The sequence below is a fragment of the Canis aureus genome, chromosome 25 (assembly GCF_053574225.1).
Source record: "Canis aureus isolate CA01 chromosome 25, VMU_Caureus_v.1.0, whole genome shotgun sequence".
NCBI classification, from domain to species: Eukaryota; Metazoa; Chordata; class Mammalia; order Carnivora; family Canidae; genus Canis; species Canis aureus.
The window spans coordinates 10,448,673-10,476,525 of record NC_135635.1 but is presented as its reverse complement, the minus strand read 5'-3'; the positions used below and the strand labels follow the sequence as shown (position 1 = coordinate 10,476,525).

At 38.2% G+C, this 27,853-nt stretch overlaps 1 protein-coding gene across 9 annotated transcripts; it reads right to left on the bottom strand.

Annotated features, from left to right (window-relative positions):
• PUS7L (pseudouridine synthase 7 like) lies at positions 1-27,674 on the bottom strand. Of its 9 annotated transcripts, none has more exons than XM_077870376.1 (10): positions 26,786-27,603; positions 26,309-26,687; positions 22,807-23,726; positions 13,984-14,143; positions 12,928-13,120; positions 9,864-9,962; positions 7,209-7,290; positions 5,819-6,099; positions 2,044-2,097; positions 1-937 (listed from the first exon to the last, which is right to left on the bottom strand). In XM_077870376.1, exons 3-10 carry the CDS (start codon positions 23,708-23,710, stop codon positions 611-613), a joined length of 2,100 nt encoding a protein of 699 aa, XP_077726502.1. In that variant the 5' UTR covers positions 23,711-23,726; positions 26,309-26,687; positions 26,786-27,603; the 3' UTR covers positions 1-610. The 9 variants fall into 9 exon arrangements, with proteins under 9 accessions (XP_077726502.1, XP_077726505.1, XP_077726504.1 ...); XM_077870379.1 differs by having other exon boundaries at positions 26,556-26,687; positions 26,786-27,092; XM_077870378.1 differs by lacking the exons at positions 26,309-26,687; positions 26,786-27,603 and adding an exon at positions 27,652-27,674.
• Between the last annotated feature and the right edge of the window lie 179 nt (positions 27,675-27,853).

Genomic DNA, 27,853 nt, shown 5'->3' with positions numbered 1-27,853 from the left:
TATGTTGAGATAAATAAATTGTACAAAAAATTTTATTTCAATCTTCACTGAAGATAATTTATCTCATAAAGGAGGTAAACTACCCTCAGGTAGCTATCATAAATAGAGGGATTACATTTCCCTCCATGAAATTATTCTGATCAATAATTTCAAAAACAGAAAAGAATGACAATAATAATTAATAAAATGCTTCATTTCGCTTTCTCTCCAACCATGTGCTTTCACCATAGTCTAGTTTCCTCTACATTCTAAGCAAGGAGCTAGAGGATATAAACATTATTCCAAACATGTTTTTTTTTCTTACATGTTATCTTGCAGGATTATTTGTCCTGAATAGTAAAAGAAGATTACAAATTTTGTAGCACAGAATAAAGATGACTGAAACATTAGGTAATAGAAAGAACAAAGGCTTTGGGGTCTTAAGTTCAGATGCTTACTAGCTATATGTCTTCTAGAACATCTGCAAATTCCTACTTCATCAGGATGTTTTGTAATTACAGGAGCTAACAATTGTAAGGCTTCTAGCATGTGGCAAGTGCTCGAGAAATTTTAGCTCCCTTTCTTTTAAATAGTGACACATATATATATGATTATAGCAAGGGTAGTGATTCTAAAAGTCATGCTTCATTATCTCCCTCAGACACACTGTTGCGTAACAGGAAGCATCAAGATCGAAAGAGATCTGAAGAGATAAAGTTGTTTCATCAATGTGGGAACCTTCAGTTTTGACATCAGTATCATGTTCTTCCATTAGTTGGTATGAAACATTATGGGGATGTTTCAATATCTGTCTATAGCATCCTGGAACATTGAGTTTTAGAGTCGGTACTTTAAACCTACACGTCTGTAGTCCATCTCTGCTAAGTGTGTCCTGGTACCACTGCCCAACTTTGTTCTTTGGGTACTGAATGTTGTATCCAAGCACTGGAAGAACCACCTGTGCAGAAGAAGGGGAAAAAATACATGAAATACAATGAAAGAAATGTTAGACCTTCCTGATCAACATATACCATTCCTCACAAATTAAACTGATATAAAGTGGTTAAGGATGATTTATGATGTGGGATACTTAAACAAGTATTTCAATTTTCAAATGGGCAAAATGTTTTCTTCCTCTAGCAAGATAAAAGGTAGAGACAATCCTATTACTTGTTGGTTATGAGGTTGGTGCTGTCTTGATTCTTTAAGTCTCAGAAAGAATCAATAACATGCCCAAAGTCACTAGTAAGTGCCTTCAGAAAAATATACGGTCATTATATCACTGAGATCTGGTATATCTGAAAATCACTGAGATATCATTATGTCTCAGGATATAAACATTACTAAAAAGACACTACAGTTTGCAGGGCTTTCCTCCTTTGATGATTTCTAGACATTTTTCTTGAACCAAAAGGTAGTCAGAAAAAAGAACAAGGTAAAAAATTCAAATGCAAACGACATGAATGGATTTCAAATTCATTATGCGAATTGAAAGAAGCCAGACATAAAAGACCACATACTGTATGATTCCATTTATTTGACATTCTTTCAAAGGCAAAACTATAGGGGTAGTAAATGGATGAGCCACTCAGGGGCTGGGGCTTGCTAAAAAAGGGGCACAGGGAGAGATGAAATGTTCTTCATCTTGATTTTTGTGTTGGTCACAAGACTGCATATGTTTATCAAAACTCTTACAACTTTAAACTGAGAAGAGTGATTTTTATTGTATATGAATTGTACCTGAATTAAAAAGTGGTTAAAAGGAAAAGGTGGGGGATGCCTGGGTAGCTCAGTGGTTGACCTTTTGCCTTTGGCTCATGTCGTGATCCTAGGGTCCAAGGATCGAGTCCCACATCGGGCTCCAGGTGAGGAGCCTGCTTCTCCCTCTGCCTAGGTCTCTGCCTCTCTCTGTGTCTCTCATGAATAAATAAATAAAATCTTAAAAAAAAAAAAAGCAAAGAAAAAGGTGGGGAAAAGGACTTTTGGATATATCTACCTTTTGTCTTTCAGATATAGTATCTACACTTAGATTTAAGTGATATACCAATTTTTTAACAAGTTTACCTGATGTATCGCATATGTGCTAGCTGACTCCTCTTCTTCAGTTACTAGATGAACCTATATTTTAAAAACATGACAAAAATATGAATGATTCATTTCCTCAATTTTCCCTGTTATGTATAATTTGACTCCTATGCTGAATATTATATCCCCCAACAAGATTATTTTCAGAATTTGTTTCTAGACTACATAAAAAATTAGAATGATACTTCCTGTTTAACCATTAATAACTGAAGTTGAAACACAAAGAGAATGGTGGTAGCTTAACATTCCGAGGCAATACTTTTACCTCGTTACCAACAGCTTTTCCTAGCTTACAAAATTGTTATGCTGAATTAAAAATCTGCCTCTGGGGGAAGCTTGGGTGGCTCAGTGATTGAGCATCTGCCTTTGGCTCATGGTGTGATACCAGAGTCTCAGGATCAAGTCCAGCATCCGGCTCCCCAAGGAGCTCTACCTATGTCTGTGCCTCTCTCTCTCTCTCTCTCTCTCTCATGAATAAATAAATAAAATCTTTAAAAAATAAAAATCTGCCTCTGGGAAACCACTCCACCTCTGTCCCCAACAAGTATCATAATACTTTCTGAGAAGTAGTGTTTCTCAAAATGTGTTTTATAGAACAGTAATAAGAGCAGGGGGAAAAAAGAGGTGTATGTTAAGTCTGAGAAATGTTGCTATAGGACACTATAGAATAAGTCATTCTGATTTCTCGAGCACATCAAAGTTCAGGTATAAAGGCTGCTGTCATCATTAAACAAAGATGAATAGCATCCCCCCCTTCCTAAAGCATTCACCATATAACATAGGGTCCAGGGTCCTCTAACTCTGCTGGCTTTGCCTTCAAGTCTGCACTTGAGGGCAATAATCTCTAGTTCTCTAATAAATAATTATTGCCCCTCCCCTTTCGTTTTTCTTTTGGGGTTTGTATGTTTTTTATTGTAAGTACACTTTTAGTTGTGGACTCAGAAATGGATATAAAACTTTAGCTGTGATCTGACCAAAATTCATGGGATGAGGATCTCTCTGCATCATCATTTCTAGCTCTCTTTCACAAACTCTAAGCCTATGTACAATAATGTAACTTATATAAATTATGAAAATACTGAAAAACATGGTCAAGTACAGAAGATCATGTTTCATGTTTAAAGAACTCCCACTAGGTTGATATCAATCGACTTCTTCATTAACAAACATGCTTTTGGTATTTGGCTCCTTCCCAACTATGAATTCACCTAACTTTTTAATTGTCTAACACATTTTTCCATCTTGTTCACAAAGAAATTATTTGAAAATCTACCAAGTGACCTGAAATAAAGGTGTATCTGTTAGTCTAGTAATCCTGTCAAGAATCAGATTAGTTGCCTACAACTTTTAACTGCAGATGCACAATATTACATGTCTCAATATACTATTTATCAGAAACTTGACTGTCTTTTTCATTTTGGGCCTGTAAGTCCTGCTTTTTCTATTCTTATTGCTAACTAATAAAGTATAAATGATTGGTCTTAAAATATATAAAGACTTTCTTTTTTTTTTCTAATAGACGGAAACCTAGCAAGATATGAAGGAGAAATGTTTTCCTTTCTTCTATAGCTCCAAAGAAACACAGATACAGTTCTTATCACAAAACTGTCCTTGCAAATGTTACTTTGAACCAAGAAGTCTTGTAAGACATGAATTTCATAGACTATTACCATGTCTTATCAAAGTAACATTTAACTTCTGAAAATCTGAATTAGGAATGACTAACTTACTAAATAATGTGTAGCCCAGGTAATATTTAAATGAATGTTTTCTGGAATGTGTGAAAAAAACCTGATTTTTCACTATTTATCAAAAGGGAATCACTGACATCTCTTCTTCCACTCATTTATAAAATAAAACCTATAATGCTCCTAGATTTCTTTTTATAGTTTCAGATTTTGTCTCAGTTAAATGACCATTCTTAGCGATCACTTTCTTATCTAAATACTCATAAGCTACCCATTCAATGAAACAGTGAAGCAGACATCTGCTGTTCTGGCTTGCTCAGCCTTTACTCTCTTTTCTAATAGTAGCACCCTCATTTTCAGGAAGCTCCCCTTCCAGTTTTCAAACATGATTTAGGGGAGATGATTCCAGGAATGATCTTTTGGAACATACTCCAGGCCACAATAATTGGTTTGGGCTTGGACACGGGACCCAAGCCAGGCCATTCCTAGCCCAAGACACTTAATTCCATGGCTTTTATTCCATGGGGAAAAAAATTATCTTCTCTACAAGTTGTAAGAAATAAGCTTAGAGATGCTCATAACCATTTTGCCACTGAAAGAACAAGTCAAACTGAGAATGGTTCTAACACAGGAAAACTGAGTTGAAAGATGAAGAAAATAAGAGATAGGTTATTTAGGAGACTGCTTAACCCCTGGATATAGCTGTGTCTGAATCAATCAGCCTCAGTTACGAGAGCCAATGAATTACTGTCTGCTTTTCCTTAAGTTAGTCCAAGATAGATCTCTATTACTTAACCAAAACCAAATCCCAAACCAAAATCAACCAACCAAATGAACAAAAAGCTTAATTCATACATCCAGACTTCTACGATTAATTTAGATAAAGCTTCTTTTATATAGAGTTGAGTCTATTTTTCTTCATTTTTTAAAAACTGGGCCATGTTCTCCCTCTAGATGCTGACACCTTTTCTACACTCCATGATTTCTCTAGTGGAGACCAACTCAGGCTAGGGCCTTTTTAATTCTACTACATGTATCACTTAATCTGTTCTTGATGTTTGTTTCTTTAAAATGAGAGTTAAAAAAAGAGGATCTCTAAGATACCTCTCTCATTTAAAATTCAAAGATTTTATAATGTTATATATGAAAGCACTACTCAAATCCCTTCATTTTTATATTTGTAACACTAACTTGAGATAATGTTCTTTTTATATTATAATTGGTTCTTTTTGTATTATATTATAAAATAAATTTCTTTACTTGACTTATGGAATTCAGTTTCATTATTTAAATTGTTCAAACTCACAAAGATAAAAGTACTAGTTGGACAGAGAGGAAATGAAGAATCAACTTTTATACTATAAATTATAAATTCACTAATATAAATGTCTCTAAGACATTGTTAAGAGGAAAAAAACAAATTGTGAAATTGCAATTATACAAAATCACATTTATATAAAAGAAATACACACACCATTACATACTCCATATACCATTATTACAAAAATTGTATTCTTTCTTTTTCATATTTTAAGTTCTGAGTTTCTAAGCTCTTTTTTTTCTTTTCTCAGTGTTAGCTAATAGAATAAAAATATACTCTTCTATGGATATTTATGGGAAGGCATAGACAAAGGTCTAGAAGGACACAGGACAAAAACAGATTGATTTCTTGAACACAGAAGAGGGAAAGACAATAAGAGTGGTGACAAGATGACAGCTTCATATGTAGTTTTGATTTTTCACATTTAATGGCACTATTTTGTGCATTACTTCTGTAATTTTTTAAAACATGTTCTTTAAAGATTTTATAATGTTCTTTAAAGGACATTTCTTTAAAGGAAGGTTTACTATCTTTGTACCTTTTGCTTAGTGTCTATTTTTATTTTACCATTTACAGACATTTGTTAAGCCTCAGCTAAAAGCACAGAAACAGAAGATAAGCAAATACAAATAAAAAAATAAAATGCACATTTAGCTCTAAATTGTTTCTGAAATAAAGGCTTCTGAAAATTAATATTCCTAGCGTGGTAACCATTCTTTGACAACTTTGAGTAAATGATACTTACTTTACTACTTGGGAAGTGTTCATCATCAATATCTTCATCCAAACAGACCAAATCACCCTCTACTACTCTTGATCCATAAGTTGAAAGTCTGTAAGATACTGCCTCATTCCAAATTTTGCTGCTATATGCATGAATGTAGAATATGCGCATAGAATGGGGAAAAGAAAACCACGCCTGGATACAACCCTCCTCAGTCATGCCAAAGCGATGCAATGACTCCAACAGTGCTCTCTCTCGAACTTTGAATTCAGGCATCAATGAAAGTGTGCCTTTTGCATCCTCTGAAATAAAGAGAAAGTCAGTGAGTCAACCACCTTCATTTAAAGGCCAGTTATAAAGACCTTTAGTATGACCTCTAATGAGAGGCAATGAACTGTGCTATCTTATAAACTTGAATATGAAGAGGGTGTTTAGTACCAAGTATAAACCTAGTTACACCTGAAGAGCTTGTCTGCTTAAGAAAGATCATTAATCATATGGTCCATTCTCCATTCACTTTCCCTGCTTTAAAAAAAAGTAGCAAAAAGCACATTAGTAATACCTACTTCAGAATGGAGATTAACTTGCAATTATTCAGAGAATGTCTCAAAAAAATCATTAAATAAACCTCTGAGACTACATATTTTTAAAGAGCTATTACGAACATTTACACAATCTTTTGAGTAAGAAAGGGTTGGATCCTTAGATCCTTCAAGTGTGCTAACAGGCCTTGCTAAATGGGATACTTTTTAAACTTAAATTAACGAACTCTACCGCAAAGACACTTCTTTAGGTAGGAATCCTCATTTTAGTAATGCACTAGGTGTTTCTTATGAACACTAAAGTTTAGGAATCACTGCCATAGGAAATGATATTCTCAGAACTCTATAGATATAAACATGTAAGTCATTTTGAAAGTCAAACCCATGAGGACTGACTCTAGAACCCACACCCATAACGCTTTCCTTAAGTGTTTCCCAGGAAGCATTCTGCATTTAAATCATCATATTGAGCTAAAGTGCCCAAACTGACAGGGCTGAATGGCAACTAAACCAAAAACGATGCACAAAATATTAGATATAACAATTAAACTTCTATGTAGTTTAAGTCTCCCATAGTTGTAGTATATGCTTCTATTGGTAACCAGTTTAGAATTTGAAAGTCTTATCTTGAGGATTTAGACCAAGAAAAACTAAGATACTCTTGCTCTCCTCATTCCTACTCCCAAGCAAGAGTCTTGGATATTTCGCCAAAACTGAGTGTCTTGGGTATGTAATAAAATTATTAAATATATATTATATTATAATCTATTTCCTATCACATTTATGCAGTGATGAATGCCCTCCTGCTGATGTAACATCTGTATTATGTATTTCATGACCATGTATGGAATAAAGAAATTTTTAAATACCAGTTTGAAGAAAATATTTCTTTGCTCTATTCACAGGATCATCCAAGTCTTCTGGTGTAAGAAATAATTTTACAGCCTTCACCTTTAAAAACCAAGCAAGCAAACATACATTAAACGAAAATGACAAATTACTTACTTTTTAAAAAAAGATACAAATTATCTGGCATCATAAAATAGGCACTTAACAAATGATATCTGACACTGCAATTATATCTCCAAGTTTTTAAAAATTAAATAGTGTTATATTTGGAAATAGATTTGTACAAAGCAACTTTATACATTGGTTTAAAATACTATGGGCTGGAAAAAACGCCCCCTATCATCCATAGTTCTACTTCTGTCATTCTTTACCTCTATCATGGAGCTAGGAATGCAAGTGTAAAGTAATAATGACATAAAACTCAGACTTGACCAACATATATAACAAAAACAGGGGAGGAAGCAAGCATAGAGGGATGGCAAACCATTAATTTTTTTTGGGGGGGGGGTTTATTTATGTATTTAGAGATTTTATTTATTTATTCATGAGAGACACACACAGAGAGAAAGACAGGGACACAGGCAGACACAGGCAGAGGGAGAAGCAGGCTCCATGCAGGGAGCCTGACGTGGGACTTGAACCCAGGACTCCAGGATCACACCCTGGACTGAAGGCAGGTGCTAAACCGCTGAGGCACCCAGGCTGCCCTGGGGGGGGGGGGTATTTATTTATAAATAAAATAATAGAGAGAGAGAGGCAGAGACACAGGCAGAGGGAGAAGCAGGCTCCATGCAGGGAGCCCGACATGGGACTCGATTCTGGGACTCCAGGATCATGCCCTGGGCTGAAGGCAGGCACCAAACCGCTGAGCCACCCAGGGATCCCCCCAAACCACTAATTTCATTCCTGTTCTCAAGTCTTGGAATTGTTTGGTCTTTCAAATAATCCTCAAAATCAGGGGATCCCTGGGTGGCGTAGCGGTTTGGTGCCTGCCTTTGGCCCAGGGCACGATCCTGGAGACTCAGGATCGAATCCCACGTCGGGCTCCTGGTGCATGGAGCCTGCTTCTCCCTCTGCCTATGTCTCTGCCTCTCTCTCTCTCTCGCTGTGTGACTATCATAAATAAATAAAAAATTAAAAAAACAAAAACAAAAAACAATTCTCAAAATCTTTTTTTAATTACTAACTTTAATATTTTCTTTTAAAAACTCTAAGATGTTCCTTTTATTAATGGTATCTATGAGGTCCTGTATTTATTATTATTATTATTATTATTATTATTATTATTATTATACTGTCTCTAGCACTGTGATTTCTAAGTATATGTTTCAGAGTAAGAAAGGGTCTTAAGATAGATCATTCAACCTAAAATCACACTAAACCTTATTTTACAGTATTCGTTCATTCATTCAAATATATGTTAAGAAGCTAATTCATCCAAATAAATATTACTAAGCATCTGCTATGTGCTAGGCACTGTGCAGAGTACTAAGGATGGAGTACTGAGCAAGAGAGACATGATGTTTGTTTAGTGGAAAAGATTAAACAAACAATAACAATAAAATATAATAAAACCCAAGATGGGAAGCCCAAGAGGTTTGAGGTCACAAGATAAGCAGAATTCAATTTTTCTTGGCAATGGGATGAGAATTTAAATTGAGATGTAGAGAATGTAAAGGTTGGGAAGGGGATGATACTTCAAAGGAAAGAAAATACAGGTGTGGGCGAGCCTCTAAGTTGGCTCCCAATGACCTCCACTGGCTGGTACGTGCACCTATTGCAGTCCCCACCTCTGCCACCCCGATACTTCTCAGGGTAGGTCTGTGTGCCCAGTAAGTAGAACAGAGCAGAAGTAAAGATGTCGTTTCCAAGATTCCATTACAAAGGACACTGCGATTTTTGTTGTGGTCTCTGTCTCATTCTTCTGTGCTCTTGGATTCCTCTCTCGTGGGGAAATCATGCCATGAGTAGCCCTATCGTAAAAACTAAACCTTCCTGCCAACAACCATGGGAGTGTGCTTGCAAGCAGATCCTCTGTTACCAGTCAAGTCTCCAAAGATAACAGCCCTGGCTGACAGTGTGACTGCACACCATGAGAGACCCTGACACACCAACACTCAGCTAGGCTGCTTCCAGATGTGTGACCCCCAGCAAGAGTGAGAAAAGAAATGCTTGTCATTCTAGGCCACTCAGTTTTGGAGTAATCTCTTACACAGCAACAACTGATAATTCTCTAGCAAAGTTAAAAAAAAAAAAAAAAAAAAGAGAAGCATAGAACATGAGGTTTAAAAGGTTTAAAAAGGGGGAGAGATTTTGTTTGAATGTAATGAGAAACAGGAATTTTATATAATTTGATGTCACATTTCTGGAATTGTAGGATGTTAGGTTTCCTCTAAATCCTCTATTCAGTCATTAAGAATTTGGTGAGGGCTGTTCAAATTCTCTATAAAGTCTCAAACAAGTATTAAACACAGGGACATCACATACAGTTTTTTTTTGTTATAATGTGATACTTAAAATATAGTAACTGCTCAATAAATGTTCATTAGTATAGTATATGTTATATGTGTGTGTCTATATGCATTCATATGCTGGGTTAAGAAAGCAAAGGGTTGGGTTATATAATAAGCATAACTGACAAAACAAATCAGATCATAGTTTTTTTAAATTCATACCATTTCACTCTTCAGCAAAGCCAATCCAATCTGGTCGGTGTGAACTTTCCTTCCCATTCCAAATCTCTGTGGTCCGTAATAATTTACAAACCCCTTATTCTACAAATACAAGAAAACCAATTAATTAAAAGTATATTGTGGGGCAACTGAGTGGCTCAGTCGGTTAAGTGTCTGCATTTGGCTCAGGTCATGATCCCAGGGTCCTGGAATCCAGCCCTGCATGGGGCTCCCTGCTCAGTGGGGAGTTTGCTTCTCCCTCTCTCTCTGCCCCCTCAGCTCATGCTTTCTCTCTCTCTTTCGATCGCCAATAAATAAATAAATCTTTTTTAAAAAGTATATTGTTATGGACTGCATGCCTGTGTTCCTCCGCAAATTCATACATTGAAATCTTAACCTCCAATGTGATGGTATTTGGAGGTGAGGACATTGGGAAGTAATCAGGTCATGAGGGTAAAGTTCTCATGAATGGAATTAGTGCCTTTATAAGAAAAGATCATGGAGCTAGCTCACTCTTTCCACCATGTAAGAATACAACAAGAAGATAAGACTAGCACCATGATCTCAGGCTTCCAGCCCCCAGTACTCTAAGAAATTTCCAACATTTAAGTCACCCGGTCTATGGTTCTTTGTCATGGGCCCAAAATGAGTATAACAAATAAATATAATTACTGTGTCAGAATATGTAATCAAGTCTTTCTCTTCATATTGACTTTAATAAAAGAATACTATAATCAGCAATATACACATAAGGGCCAAATGGTCCAAGAAATGCTAGACAGTTAAAGAATAGAAAGGAGAAAACCAAACAATTAAAAATTAGAAAATAAGACCATAATAGCTTTAAAAACATATCAGCTTTCCATTTCATTACTGAAGAGTACTGTGGGATGCAAGACTTTCAGTGCTAAACTAGCAGAGTTGTGGGATAAAGTGTTTACCTAGGACTGGATCTGATCTTTGCCCTGAAGCTCTTTCTGATTTTGAGAAGCTCCTGCTGTCTGAAGATGCCAAGAATAACAAATAAATTGCTAAAGTAAATTTGCTTCAAACTCAGCAAGTCTTGGTTCCTTTATATATAACAATTCAGTTTTTAGTTATCTCAGATTCTGAAGGCCTGGGCCAAGACAATGGCATGGCATCACTTTCCCAGGAGTAGAATTGTAATTTATTCTGCAACCTTAAAGACATTGGTCTGTGGATAAACACGCTCTCACAAAGAAAACACTAGGTCCAGATGGTTTCTTGAAAGATAAGGCTCTTCCACACTCACTTTATGAGTATTTCTCCTAACAATTATTATTTCAAATTTGGGTAAATAATATCAAATAATACCCTAGAATAACCAGGAGAACTTTAAGTACCCCTTCAAATTACTTAGGGCTGGATATAACAAAAGGTTTCTAGAAGTCAAAGTTATAACCCTCTAAAAACAAAACTTCAAAGACATCTTATTTTCAGAATTAAAGGAAAGTCAGCTAAAGCTAAAATCATTCCTAATGGGGGCCTTATAATGGGTAGTTGTATACCCATAAGTTTCAAATGAAAGACAGGCAATAAATGCTATCACAGTTCAAAGAAACTCTCTCCCTTTTTTAAGGGATATCATTTTAATAACAGTTTTTTTTGGGGGGAGGGGAGAACTTTAGATAGGTCTAGAAACAAAAGGAAAAACTACCATATAAAGAATATACAATCAAAGAGTGTATATACACAGGTAAATGTGAATTTAGAAAATCTTTAGTTGGAAAGTCATTTTCCTAACTAGAAAGAAGAATAGTGATTAAAAAACAGTTTTGTTTGTTTGTTTTCCTTTGGAGAAGAATAAAATTGTGTAAAAAGGTCTTCATGATCAGAATCTTACTTAGATCAGTGCTTCTCAGTGTTAGCTATAGAGTAAAATCACCTAGGGAGTATGTATGTATGTATGTATGTATTTATTTATTTATTTATTTTAGGTTTTTATTTATTTATTCATGAGAGATACAGAGAGAGAGGCAGAGACATAAGCAGAGGATGAGGCAGGCTCCCTCTGGGGAGCCTGATGTGGGACACGATCCCAGGACCCCAACCTGAGGCAAAGGCAGATGCTGAACCACTGAGCCACCCAGGTGCCCCACCTAGGGAGTTTTTTTTAAAAAATACTAATAACCAAAGCTGTATTCCCAAATGTTCTTATTTAATTGGTTCGGGAGTAGGGACTGACTACTGAGATTGCCTAAAAGCATCCCAGGATTATGGGTCTAGATCAGGGATTGCCAAACTACTAACAGCCCACAAGTCAAACGTGGCCAACACTTATTTTTATAAGTAAAGTTTTACTGGAACACAACCCTGCTCATTCATTTATGTATGATCTATGGGTGCATCCACACAAGGGCAGCAGAGTGACTGCAACAGAGACCATATGCCCACAAAGCCAAAAAAAATTAATATCTGGCTCTACAGAGAAAGCTTGCTAACCCCTAGTCTAGATGATCAGACTGAAGGCTAGGGTATACTTAGATGCCTGGCAAATGCCACATATATTTATGCTAAATAGTTTTTATTGTAAGACACAATGAAATACATATGATTTACCATTTGTACATGTTGAAAAAATTCAATTAGATTGAAAAGAAAAAAAGATTGTGCATAATTCTAATAAGTAATATAACTATTTACCAAAGGTTTCTGGAAAAAAACTGCAGAACAAAATTTCCAAAAAAATTAATACCTTTGCCTAAAATACTACTCTATACAGCACATGCTAAAAAAACCAAACCTACAAAACAACAAAAAACACCTCTCTTCTTATACAGATAGCTCCCCTCCCCACACTCCAGGTAACTCTATACATTATATATTTTTAATTACATTAAAGCTTTGTGTTTTTTAATACAAAAAAATGTACTAAGAAGAAAATTAAAAATAAGCCAAACTGTTCCAATTATCATTTTTTAAAAATAATGACATATGCACATAAAAAGGAAAGGTGCAAAAGCAAAAGAAATTTCCCTTCTTGCCTTAATGTAAAGAGAACTACGAGATTTTCCTGTAACACTATTTTAAAATTGAGTTTTCTTACCTTAACATTTTCTATTGCCTCCAAAATTCTCTCTCTCAGGTTTGTAGAATCATTTATTTGGTTTCTTACATTTCTGATGATAATATCAAAGTGATTTCCTTTGAGCTGACCAAGTCTAAGGGAATCATCCACAGATCGAATATTAAACACATTCATTCGTTTCTTTTCAATTTCCTTTTCAATATTCTTCAACCTATAAATGATAAATCATATAGACTCTGTCAAATCTTACATTTAAAAATTAATAAAAGGTTTAAACAACAGTTGCTAGATAACCACTTATATCAGAACACTAAAAAGTTTTTTTGGAATTTAAAAGTTAATGCTATTTCAACAAATGTGCACTAAGAAAACCATTATTATAGGATTATATTAAGAGTTATTTTATGATCTGAAGCAACTTAATCATCTAAAATCTGCCACAAATCTCAAAGTTTCTGTCTTAAAACTACCTATATTTTCAATGAAAATTTAAGACATAATGCTATTTTTTTTTAAGATTTTATTTATTCATGAGAGACACACACACAGAGAGAGGCAGAGATACAGGCAGAGGGAGAAGCAGGCTCCATGCAGGGAGCCCGACGTGGGACTCAATAACGGGACTTCAGGATCACGCCCTGGGCTGAAGGTGGTGCTAAACCGCTGAGCCCCCTAGGGTGCCCCAAGACATACTGCCATTTAGAAGATAATCATATTATGAAGGCAGAATGTGCTGCTCCATTAGCCTTTAGTCAATAAATTACTATTTTTTTTAAAGATTTTATTTATTCATGAGAGACACAGAGAGAGAGAAAGAGAGAGAGGCAGAGACACAGGCAGAGGGAGAAGCAGGCTCCATGCAGGGAGTCCACTGTGGGATTAGATCCCAGTCTCCAGGATCAGGCCCCAGGCCAAAGACGGCACTAAACCGCTGAGCCACCCGGGCTACCCCAATAAATTACTATTGATAGTGAGGTTAATATGCTCCTAGTGTTCTGAGTTTTCAATCTCACATTTATTTCTTTGATGCAATAAGAAAGTAAAGTTCTACCTTATAAAGTAATGTTATATTACCTCTCTGGAGACACTTTTCTAACAACCATTGCTTGATAAGTGATGGCTTTCTTGTCTTTAAGGCCTGCATAACTGAAATCTGAAGGAATCACACCAAGTTTGATAGCTAAAAATCCAAGTGCTTCAAACATTTCCAGATTTTCTTTTCGTAGGGTAAAAGCTAAAAAAAAAAAAATCCCAGATTACACACATGCACACAACTACATCAACTACATTCTTAATAGGCTAGATAAATATGAATCAAATTATTAATGTATTTTTTAACCAAGATAAAAAATCCATGTCTTAGATTTCAGCTGTCAACTGAAAAATGCTAATTGGCTCTGAAAAGGCTTACAGAAAGAACATATAAATTCCTTAATTTGGCATTTTATCTGACCCTAATCTCACTTTTCAGTCTCCATTCGTATATCTTGTATGACCCAAAGGACATCTCACAATCCCTGGATGGACTAGAGCCTTCCCCAGCTTTGTCCCTTCCCAGCTTTGTCATTTGAATCCCTCTATTTAAAATGTGTTCCTTCCATTTTACTTGCCCTACTTGTATTCATTCTTGTCAATCCAACAGCAGCAGCAGTTCTCCCTCAAATTCTTCCCAGGTTCCCAAGACTGAATGTTCCTAACGCAGGGATCATGTTTGTTTTCTCAACTGTTACACCCACAGCCTAACACACAGTAAGTAGTCAATTAATTACTCAATGAATAAATAAATGAACTCCACAAGGTGCTCAGTGGGGAGTCTGCTTTTCCCCTCTCCCTGCTGCTCACCCTGCTTGTGCTCTCTCCCTCTGTCAAATAAATAAATAAATATTAAAAACATAAAAATAAAGTTCATGTGTTTGATAAGTAGGGTTTGAGATGTCAAATTTGCCCCTGACAATCTGGGCACAGCACTTACTAGTTGTTAAGCAAGTTCAGCCACATAGGAAAGAACCTCCAAATTGTCTGAAATTATATCGTTTGTTAGCTGATTAGCTTTAGTGCATAAGCACTTTTTTTTTTTTCATTTGTGATGATTTAGAACTTAGAACATTTTGGAGGACCAAATCCATAATATTTGTGTTAATGAATCCGTGTCTTTATATAATTGGAATATTTAAGAGAATGAGACTCACCTAACTCTAATTATAAATGTCTAACTGATTTAAATTTGTCTTTTTCTATTGAAATCTCACTAAATTAGTAAATAATATGGGAACACACAGGAAAACTTAAAAGACCACCAAATTTATACTTTAAATTTATAAGATTTGTAACATATTGATTACTTGGGAAAAGTGAAGTGCTTAAAAAGAAAACCAACTATGCTAAATTTTAAAATTCAATTTCCACTTCTAGCCATGTGGGAATAAATGGTACTAGATTTGACCTCCTACTGTGAACAGATAGAAAGCTAGACAAAATATAGAAAATATCTGTTTTTGGACACTAGAGAAAAGGTAGCAAAAAACTGTGATTCAAAAAGAAAAGGAGGGGATCCCTGGGTGGCGCAGTGGTTTGGCGCCTGCCTTTGGCCCAGGGCGCGATCCTGGAGACCCGGGATCGAATCCCACGTCGGGCTCCCAGTGCATGGAGCCTGCTTCTCCCTCTGCCTGTGTCTCTGCCTCATTCTCTCTCTCTCTCTCTGTGACTATCACAAATAAATAAAAATTAAAAAAAAAAAAAAAAAAAAAGAAAAGGAAACAAAGGAATTGAGCCCTAAAATATTGTGGGGTTTTTTGCCTATGCATACTTTCTAGACCACAGCACAGGGAGGAGGAATCCAGGTAGAACACAGTGGCTATGCTGAATTAAAAGGGTAGAGGTTAGAGTTCAGGAAGGCTGAGTGGGCTGGAATTCACAGGACAGAGTCCTAGATAAGAGGAAGCTATCTATGTATCACAGAGAGTTCCAGAAACCTATATAGGTGATCCCTAGCGGTTTTCACTTATTAGTAATCTGCACATGCCCAGGATTAATTACTATATACTAATTATCTAATATTGCACAACAAGTCACCCTAAACTTTAGGGTCTTAAAATGTTTGCTTATCTCTCACAGTGTCTGTGGGTCAGGAATCCAAGAGCCCCTTGATGTGGTTGTTTGAAATCAGGCTCTCTCATGAGGTCACAATTAGATGGGGCTGACAGGAGCTGAAGGATCCATTTCCAAGGGGACTCACTCACAAGGCTGACAAGTGGGTGTTGGCTGCTGGTTGGGCCTCAGTTCTCCAATGGGCTGCCTGAATAGCCTCACAGTACAGTAGCCGGATTGCCCCACACTGAACAACCCAAGAAATATGGGCAAAAAGTTGAACACTTCTTATGACCTGACCTGAGAAGCCATACACCATCTGCCATCTGTCATATTCTACTGGCCACAAAAAGCCACTTTGTGGGACCGCCAGGAGAAGAGCATTGAGAACCTTCTTGGGGTTGAGAACAATGATCCGTCTTCTGGCTCTAATACTTTAAGTTTCACCACACACACACATCCCAAATTCAAAATATACTCATTCCTTCCTGAAGTTCCTAAAGCTAACACTATAAAAACAGCTCAAATTCTAGCATTTTTTCATCCAAATCAGGTCCAGATATAGATAAAACTTCTTAAGTATATATTGGATTAAAATCCTCAAATACGATTTCCCTTAACATGAAGGCTATGAAGGACTGCAACAGGAACAGACAAATCTGCTTTTTACACACCTTGCAATGTTTGAAACACACACAAGGTAAGTGTTATATGCTCCTTATTTAAACTGGGAGGAAAAGTGAAAATACCTAGAAGTTACTCTACACAGCAGTTCTGAATCCAGCCAGGTATATGTTGGTTGTTCTTTTATTAGAATTCAGTACTACCAGTATCTTGGAATAATTGTATGGCTCTAGTGTCCACCTTTGGGTCTCAGTTCTGCCTTCTGAGTGAAATTTCTTATTCTGTAAAAGATACCTGTTTATGGCAGACTAGTTTTCTCAGCCCAATTACTGACTTTAAAAGCTTGGCAGTAGGGCAGCCCAGGTGGCTCAGCGGTTGAGCATCTGGCTTCAGCCCAGGGCATAATCCTAGAGTCCTGGGATCGAGTCCCACTTCGGGCTCCCTGCATGGAGCCTACTTCTCCCTCTGCCTGTGTCTCTTCCTCTCTCTCTTTCTATGTCTCTCGTTAATAAATAAATAAAATCTTAAAAAAAAAAAAAAGTGTGGCAGTACAAAGGCCTCTTTATTTTTTACTGTCTTTGACACTTTCAAAAACTGTGTGAGTTCACTCTGTTAGACAAAGATACACTCAAATTTTGTCAAGATGAGCTCTTTTCTACTTAGAGCTTCTACTGAAAGTGCTGAGGGGACACCCCTAAATCCCTAGGGGAATTCCTGTTTAACCTAGGGAAGTCATGCCCTTCAAGTCCCCAGAGGGCCTTCTGCATGTCTGAACCATTTTCTGAGACACTGCTAAATATTCTACAAAAATTTTAAGAAAGGATTTTACAGTCACACCCTAAATTTTCTTGTTAGAAAACGTCCTCACCTTGCTATGATTTTCTCTTTGCCCAGAAGTCATTTCTTAATTTAAATATCATGTGCCATCTGAAGAGGTAGGGATTTTTTTTTTTTTTTTTTAGGAAAAAAAAATTATTTCTGAGCCTTGTGAGTTCGGGCTCCTTTATATCTAGTAGTTTTTCCTTTAAATTTTTACTATAAGCAGGGGCATCTGGGTGGCTCAGTGATTGAGCTTCTGCCTTTGGCTCAGGGCATGTTCCCGGGGCCCTGGGATCACATCCCACATCGGGTCCCTGCAGGGAGAGCCTGCTTCTCCCTCTGCCTGTGTCTCAGGCATAAATAAATAAAATAAAATAAATAAAATAAAATCTTTAAAAAAATTTTTTAAATAAAATTTTACTATAAGCAGTAGAAAAGAAGCCTTCAACACTTTGCCTGCAAATTTTTTTAGTTATAGTACCCCTTCTTTATAAAAAATAAGCACTTACTTTTGCTATAAACTGAATATCTGTACTCCCCCACTCCCTGGAATTCATATGTCAAGGAACTAGTCCCAGTGTGGCTAACTTTTAGGTGCAACCTCTGAGGAAGCAATTAAGATTAAAGTAGGCCATGAGGATGGGGACCTGATTCAATAGGATTAGTGTCCTTATAAGAGAGCTGCCTCCCTCTTTCTTAATTTCTCTGTGCACAAAAAAGAGGTCATGTGAGCACACAATGAGAAGATGGCTGTCTACAAGCCAAAGGGACAACCCTTACCAAACATCAACTCTACTGGCACCTTGATCTTGGACTTCTGGTCTCCAAAACTGTGAGAAAATAAATTTCTATTGTTTAAGTAATCCAGTGTATGATATCTCATTACAGCAACCTGAGAAAACTAACATATTATCCCACACCATTCCCATAGGTCAGAAATTCAGAAGCTGGATAGTTCTGACTTGAGGTCTACGATGAAGTTGCAGTCAAACATCAGCTGAAGCTAGAGGATATGTCCAGAGTGGCTGACTCACATCAGTAGCTATTGGTGAAAAGCTTTAGTTTCTCTCTACAGGGCTTTCTTGGGTGTTTTCAAGTTATGTTGGCTTGGTTCTATCAGAGCGAAATGCTTTTTATGATCTAACCTGAGAAATCACTCATTGTCACTGCCATATTCTATTACTTAGACAGGATGGCCCTGATTCAATGTGGGTGGCAACTACAAAAGGCCATGAATATCAGTAGTTAAGGATCACCAGGGGTCACGTGGATGCTGGCTACCACATTCCACCAGGTTGAACAATGAAATATGAGGCATTTGTAACCTGAGATTACACAAAACTGGAGACCAGCTAGAGAGAAGAGATCTAATAGTAAGGGCTTGCAGTAGAAACCACAGAAGGATCATGCTATAATAGTATATGCTATAAAAAAATAAAATAAAATAAAATTCATTGAATAAAATTCAAAATGAAGCCTGAAATAGATCTGCAAATTACTACTTGTTAAAGCAAAGTTCAACACTCTTTAAAAGACAACATAATCCAGACACTCCGCAAGGTAACACTCACAAAGTTTGACCTCCAAAATATATTACTAACCATACAAAGAAGCAGGAAAATATGACTCATAACCCAAAAGAAGTCATTAACTAAAAACACATCCAAAAATGAGAGACAGAATTAGCAGAAAAACATTTCTTAAAGACCCATTAAGGGGGATCCCTGGGTGGCTCAGCGGTTTAGTGCCTGCCTTCGGCCCAGGGCATGACTCTGGGGTCCCGGGATCGGGTCCCACTTCGGGCTTCCTGCATGGAGCCTGGTTCTCCCCCTGCCTGTGTCTCTGCCTCTCTCTCTCTCATGAATAAATAAATATAATCTTTAAAAAAAAAAAAAGACCCATTAAAAATAGGCTCAAAGATTATAGGAAAACATGAATATAGTAAGTTGAAGACCTAAGAAAGAACTAAATGAAATTTCTAGAACTGAAAAATCCAATTCTTAAAAACGTCATTAGATGTTTAAATCTTTCACATAATTTCTTCTGCAAAAAAGTATTCTAGGAAAATGGTCATAGTGCTGTCTCAAAAATTAAATATATGATTACCATATGACCCAGCAATTTCACTTCTGGATATATACCCACAAGAACTGAAAATAGGGAATTGAACAGATATTTTTTACAGCCATGTTCATAGCAGCACTATTCACAATAGCCAAAAGATAGAAACAACTCATGTCACTGGCAGATGAATGGATAAATATTCATTTATCCAGAAGCACAATATTACTCAGTCTTTAAAGGACCCAGGAGGGCAGCCCGGGTGGCTCAGTGGTTTAGCGCCACCTTCAGCCCAGGGTGTGATCCTGGAGACTCGGGATGGAGTCCCACATCAGGCTCCCTGCATGGAGCCTGCTTCTCCCTCTGCCTGTGTCTCTGCCTCTCTCTCTCTCTCTGTGGCGCATGAATAAATAAATAAAATATTAAAAAATAAAAAAAAAATAAAGGACCCAGGAAATTCTAACACACTTATAACATAGGTGAATCTTTAAGATCTTCAGTTAAGTGATATGTGTCAATCACAAATTGGCAAATATTTTATGATTCTACTTATATGAGATACCTAGAGTACTCAAATTTAGAGAGACAGAAAGTAGGATGGTGGTCACAGTGGCTGGGAGGAGGAGAATATAGTTTCAATTTGGGAAGATAAAAAAGTTCTGGTGATGGATGATGGTAATGGATGTATAACAATGTGCATGTACTTAACACCATTGAACTGTACACTTAAGAGTGGTTAATATGGTAACTTATGTTATATATACTTTATAACTAAACTAAAAATAAAATAACTACTAACTAAAAATAAAAAGTTTTTTTAAAGTGTTCTATTTTTTAAGATAGGCTAATTTATTAAGAGTTTTTTTTATAGGGGTTATTTTTGTTCTTACAAAAGGTTGGCCTTTGCAAAATCTGGGATAGGTACACTTTACCTTTTTCTTTGTTCATGGACTCATAGATAACCCCATCTTTTCATACTATTCTCTTGTGAACCATCAATTCCTCCCCTTAATATATTCCACCAATTATTCAGAGTTTTTGTAAAACTAATTTAAACTAATACATAAGAAGTTTCCACAATTGTTCATTAATTCAAATTACTACTGTTAGAATTTCAAGTAGTATAAAAATCTATAACTGCAAATCACTTATCAGCAATTCTCCCTTCCACATGTAAAGCTACTTTTGTTTTTCCTTCAAAACAGATTTATCTGGGGGCACCTACGTGGCTCAATGGTTGAGCATCTGCCTTTGATCCTGGGGTCCTGGGATTAAGTCCACCATCAGGCTCCCTGCAGGAGCCTACTTTTTTTCTAGATAGGTATCCTGAGGTAAGGGAAACAAAAGCAAAAATAAACTACTGGCACTACATCATAATAAAAAGCTTCTGCACAACAAAGGAAAAAATCAACAAAACTAAAAGACAACCTATGGAATGGGAGAAGATATTTGCAAATGATGTACCTAATAAGGGGTTAGTATCCAAGTCCCTAAAGAACTGATATAACTCAACACCCAAAAAACAAATAACCTAATTCAATAGCATGCAGAAGACATGAACAGATGTTTCTCCAAAGGAGACATACAGATGGGCACTTGGGTTGCTCAATTAAGCATCCAACTCTTAATCTTAGCTCAGGCCTTAATCTCAGTTATGAGTTTAAGCCCTGCCCTGGGCTCCATGCTGGATATGGAGTCTATGGGAGGAAAAAAAAAGAAGATATACAGCTGGCCAACAGACACATGAAAGGATGAAAGATACTCACCATCACTTATTATAAGGGAAATAAAAATCGAAACTACAATATCACCTCAAACCTGTCAAAATAGCTACAATCAACAACACAAGAAACAACAGGTATTGGCAAAGATGTGGAGAAAAAGGAACTGTCTTGTACTGTTGGTGCTGCCACTGTGGAAAACAGTATGGAGATTCCTCAAAGCATTAAAAATAAAACTACCTATGATCCAGCAATCTCACTACTGGGTATTTACCCAAAGAATACAAAAATACCAATTCAAAGGGATAATGCACCTCTATGTTTATAGCTGCATTATTTACAATAGCCAAATTATGAAAGCAACCCAAGTATCCATTGATGGATGGATGAATGGATAAAGAAGAGGTTGTATATACATACAATGGAATATTACTCAGCAGTAATAAAGAACAAAATCTTGCCATTTGCAATGACCTGCATGGTGCTTGACTAATGCTAAGTGTAATAAGTTACTCAGAGAAAGACACATAGCATGTGATTTCACTCATATGCGGAATTTAAGAAACAAATGAGGAAAGGGGGGAGAAAGGAGAGACAAACGAAGAAAGAGATTCGACTATAGAGAACAAATCGCTGATTACCAGGGAGGAAGATAGTGGGGGGATGGGTGAAAAAGGCAATGGGGATTAAGGAGTACACTTGTCATGATGAGCACTGGTATTTAAAACTTAAAAAATAAATAAAATAATGTGTTTAACCGGGGGGTGGGGGGGGTGGGGGGGAGCTTTGCTGTATCTATAAAACAAGGCTACATGAAACCCATCCTTCATGTAGGATATAGGCCAATTAAACCTGGTCAGTCAAGCCTGTAGAATAAGATTTCATCAGTTCCATCCAGTCCTAGGAACTGAATATATCTGCTAAAGCAGTGACTTTCAAAATGTAACTTTCAAAATACCCAGACCGAATAGAAAAAGCAACACTTGGGAATTTTTGAAAGCCCTGCTCCAAACTTTCTCAGAAACTCTGAGAATAGGGCTTAGTAATCTGTTTAACAAGACCTTTTGGTGATTTTAACGCATGTTAAAACTTATGAACCTACTCTCTACAAGACTGATTGAACAAGCAAGGAGCTCCTTGGAAGGAGCTCTCTACCTTGGACAGTGAAGTTCAACTGTTTAGATAACGATTCTCCCCAAACACAGCAGACATATTGTACTTACCTGAGTACTTAATTTTTAATTAAAATTAAAATAACTTCCAAAATATGGAAGATAAATCAAGATTTATCTCCAGTAAAACTTAGTAAGCACAAAATAACTCCTTCAACTGTGTATATTTGTGACTATGTTAACTATAAGCATCTGCTAACCTACTTTCATCAATAAGGTTAATTCTCAAAGGCTTGATCGTTAATTAATCAAAGAGCCTCTCTTTGAAAAGCTTTATCTTCCACTAAAAACTAAACCCAAATATTTTTTCCAATATCCCTCTGGTTAAGTCTATTTAATTCATCTGAAATTATTCACCTTCCACACAATTTTAACTCTTTATCAAAGAAAATGGTAATGATCTAATACATTACCTGTGTATATAACTTTTTGATCTTGGCATTCAAAAAGAGACCTCTTCCTGTGCTTGTGTTTCTTTTCCCGGAATCTTACTGTTATTGCTATGTTTGGATTAGCAGCATTGTAATTGAGTTCAGGGAAAGATTTGGTCTCCACAAGGTTTCCAAATTTTTTGTTGACAAAATGATGGACAGCTTTTCTGTGATCTTTGTTCATGTCGGGTTTAAAGGTAAATTTGGAATTTTCTTTCTTTGCATCCAAATACTTAAAAAAGTCAAGTGCTTCTTCCTCAGATACCAAGTGACAGAGTTCCTTATACTCAAGATTTGGTTTTACAACAATCTCACTGTTTTTACCTACAGTTATTAAAAAGGGGAATTTCTGCCTGACGGCACTATGCAAAATAGCTCTCTGGTTCTTGTCAAGGATCCTGCCTAATGAGAATTCAGGAGATGATCCAATGAGCTCAGTCTTAGAATTCCACTTCTCTTTTATGTCAAAGGCAAAGTGAGTCAGTAAGTCATTAGTTTTTTCATCTAACAAGTTGCCTAAAACATGAACTTTTTCTTCTTCACCTTTGGAAGTTCCATCATTGATAGTATCTTCCTTTTCTGAACCAGACTGATGATTTTGGTCATCATCAGAGCACTTGGTGAAAGTATTGACTTCTTGGTTGCTGCCCTCTTGACAGGATATATTTTGAAAATCAAGTTTTGTTTTTTTGGCAAAATTATTTGGCTCAGGTAGTACTTTATTAATCAGGCCACTGGTGCTCTTATTAACTAGCTGTCCTTGCTCATCAATCTCTATAACAACGAAGTCACTTGGTGAGCTTTTTATAGTGCCACGAAATCCAATGTGATCAGTAATGAAACCCAAAGAACTAAACCTGATTCTAAAATCTGTATCCTCTTCCATCCTTAAATAACAATGCCTACAAAAGAAACAGGAGGCAGTCAGTTACCAGAAAGAAAAGTCACGAAAAACAAAGAAATATATTTGCAGGGTTTATTTATTATTCTTTCTCCCTTTTCAATCCTGGGTCCCCTTAAAAGGCATTAACAATTTATTTCTAGATATCATGTGTATTTTGACTCTTCTATACCAAGGTGAATTAACAGGCAATCTTTTCTGGTGTAACCGATGATTTGCAACTTCACTCTTCACCCATTCCAAGCTTCCATCTATTATCCAGGATTCAAAGGGGTCAGTTTCAAGTTTACTTTAAAAATACCACTTTGCAGGCCCACAAAGAAGAGACCACAACACAGGATTTAATGATTTGTCTAAACCCCATCCCTGAAAATCCCCAGCTAATTCCAGGGCATTTGTGGCTAGAGTTTTATATATTAGGGGTTAGAGATGAGAGAAGAAACTAGAAAACAGGAAGAAATAGCCCAAATTGATAGATAAATGAAATTCTAAATAACAACTTGCAATTTGATTCTGCTTCAAAATAGTCTCAAATTAATCCTGAACCTTAAACCTTCTTGAAAACCCAGTTACAAGCTTTTTACAGATACAAACTTTTGAGGTTGATGCACAGGAAAATTCCAACCATGCCACTGGCATCAGAGAGGAAAAAAACTCTGCAGATCCTCTTGAAGCAGATGAGAGAATAATCCTCAAAAAAGTCTTTATTCACTCTTTGCACAGCCTATGGCTACCATACCAGATAGAGCTATATGAAAGACAAAATGCCCAGGCACCGCATACTACTCACATACTAACCACACTCTCTAGTAATTCATCATCATCTGGACCTTCATCCTATTTCTACCGCTGTAATCTACTAATCTGAGCCAAGTTAGCGAACCTCCCCCTGCGTCATGCCACATAGAAATCACAGCAAAACTCCTATATCATGATTTCCTAGACTACATAAGGATAGATTTATTTTCCATCATTCCTTCATTTCCTGCACTCTCCTCAGTTTCTTCCCATAACTGGAACCCATTTCCCCCACGCTGCCGCTTCTGTAGTCCTCTCAAGTGAAAGCTATTTTTCCTTTCATGCCCACCTAATTTAGGACCTAGAAGATGTAAATAATTTCTAGTTGCCACTGCTCCAAACCATTTCTCCTTCCTCTACCTCCCCCAAATCCCAGATTCTTTGAAGTTCATGCCATCAGGCTTTACCACCTGCTGCAATCCTCTTTGGTCCGTAGAGGACTCCTCTTCATTCACTGATGAAGATTTCAACACCTCCCTCAATGTTTTCCTATCCAGCATGACTTCCATGTCCATCCCTATGCACCATCTATTTAACGCCACAGTCCCCCCTCAGTTCCCTATCTCAACCTCAACCCAATTCCGCTTCATCTTAGTCACAACCTTTATTTTCTCATCACCAAAAATTATGTCCACTTTAAACATCTGGCTCTCTGATTAATCTTGCTGTCCTTCCATCATTTTGAACTTCCATTTCAGAAATTCTTATACATTGTGAAGGCCTCTAGCCTGCTTCTACTAGTCCACTACTGTCCATTCTCCATATGGCCAGAATGATTATTTGTAAGGTAAATCAAACCATATCACAGTCCTCTTTAAAACCTCTAATCACACTGATAATGATATCCAAATTACTGACCCTGGCTTCCAAAGACTTGTAAGATTCTGGACTCTATCTATTTTCCAAATATATCTTGTACCCTTTCCCCATTACCCACTATACTTCAACTACACTGGCCTTCTTCAATTCCTTTATGTTCATTGTTCCTGCTGATTAAATTAGTCATTCCCCAATCACATCCCCAGAGAGGTCTTCCCTGACTAATAATGTAAAGGAACCGGCAAAGCACTCTTTCCCCAAACCTCAATTTCCTGCACAGTACTTCTATCTAATAATTTTATTATTTATAATGTATCTCTCCCAATTAGGATGTTAGCTCTGTGGGAGCAAGTACCTTGTCTGCCTAATTCACTGATTATCTCACATTTAGAACAGTGTGGAGTGGGAAGCCCAGGTGGCTCAGCGGTTTAGCACTGCCTTCAGCCCAGGGCATGATCCTGGAGACCCGGGACCGAGTCCCACGTCGGGCTCCCTGCATGGAGCCTGCTTCTCCCTCTGCCTGTGTCTCTGCCTCTCTCTCTGTGTCTCTTATGAATAAATAAATAAAATCTTTAGAAAATAAAATAAAATCTTTAAAAAAATAGAACAGTGTCAAGCACATATTAAGCATACAATCAATGCTGATTGTTGAATAAATGAAACAACTAGTACAAAATAAGAGCTGTGAGAGTAAAAAGGGGGGGAAAGGGGGATCGCTTTTGCCTACGACAATCAGAGAAGGTATAATACAAAAAAAGGGGCCATCTAAGTCCACAAAACGATTCAAGACATAGAAATAAGGTAGAGGACATATCATGAGTAACATACAAACAAAATACGCAATGTCTTAGGGAAAAACTGAACAGCCCAGATACGAGAACAATCAGGACAATTTTTTTTTTTTAGTACAGTTCCGGGAAATACAGCTATGATTAGCGCCAAACTGCCAGGCAGTCAATGCCTTACCAAGATCTTAGATACCACTGAGGGTAGGCAGCCCAGGGGGCTCAGCAGTTTAGCGCCGCCTTCGGCCCAGGGCGTGACCCTGGAGACCCGGGATCGAGCCCCACCTCGGGCTCCCTGCACGGAGCCTGCCTCTCTCTCTGCGTCTCTCATGAATAAATAAATAAAAGCTTTGAATAAAAAAGAAAGAAACCGCTGGGTGATCAATATACAGCTACTGGAGGTGTTTGAGCAGGAAAATGACACACACACTCCAAAAAGACGTCTTGGTAAGATGAACGACGGCCCTGAGCAGGTGAACGCGATGAAGATCTTCCAAGAGTTGGAAAGCCACGTGGTCAAGAGCAGGGATGCGCCCGGTGAGGAAAACGACCCAGGCCTTCTGCAGGCAAAGGAAGAAGACAGGAAGGCATCCTGAGCTGCGGGTGACGTAGAACCCCCTCGGGAAGAACGCAAGGCTCAGGGGCTTACGACCAGCACCTCGTGAGAGCGGCCCAAGGCGCCCACGTGGAGTCCGGCACCAAGACGCAGTGACGCTTAGCAGCCGGCTGCCGCCGGGACAGCGAGGCGGAGGGGCAGGAGGACAGGAGGCAGGTGGGCTGGCCCCGGGCTGGGGGATAACGCAGGCTGACGGCAAATTCTGGGGAGACGCTGGGAACGCAGCAGGCAGAGCTTCCTCCCTCGTGCTCGTCCTTCAAACAGCAGCGCTCGGCTGAACTCACTCCTACGCGCTTTCGGTCACCGATTCGCACAACTCCGGGCTCCCGGCGGCCGCGGTGTGGCCTTCCCGCGCATCAGGAGCCCCCCGGCCCCGCCCGGCCCGCCCGGCCCGCCGCTCCTCCAGCTTCTCCCTTCCCTTCCCCCCCTGCCCCAAAGCCCATACTAGCCCAAGTCGCCTTCCTCTCGCGGGCACAAAGTCAGGGTCCCAACGCTACGACCCTCATCCTCGCCCCCCGCCCACAGAAGCCCCACATCCTGCGAGAAGCTCGACCCGGTCTACCTCAGCTGCAGGTTAAGGAATCCCGGGCACAACGCTCTGCGCATGTCCGGAAGTCCTAGCTACTTCAGCCGCCGAGCGCGGCGTCCTTAAAGGGGCAGGCTCCCATTTTAAAAAGAGACGCGGGGGATCCCTGGGTGGCGGAGCGGTTTAGCGCCTGCTTTTGGCCCAGGGCGCGATCCTGGAGACCCGGAATCGAATCCCACGTCGGGCCCCCGGTGCATGGAGCCTGCTTCTCCCTCTGCCTGTGTCTCTGCCTCTCTCTCTCTCTCTCTGTGTGACTATCATAAATAAATAAAAATTAAAAAAAGAAAGAAAGAAAAAATAAAAATAAAAAGAGACGCGGGACCTGGAATTTCTCACGCGGCGGAGGCGCTTGGAGGCGCAAAGGGGCGAGGCGGGGTGGGCGGGGGTGGGCGGGGCCTGGTTTTGTGGTGTGGGCGGGGCCCGTGACGGGATGGCGCTGTGTGGGCGGGGCCATGTGACTGGGTGGTGCCGTGTGGGCGGGGCCTGGGGCGGGAGTTTGTGATGTGGGCGTGGTCCGGTGACGG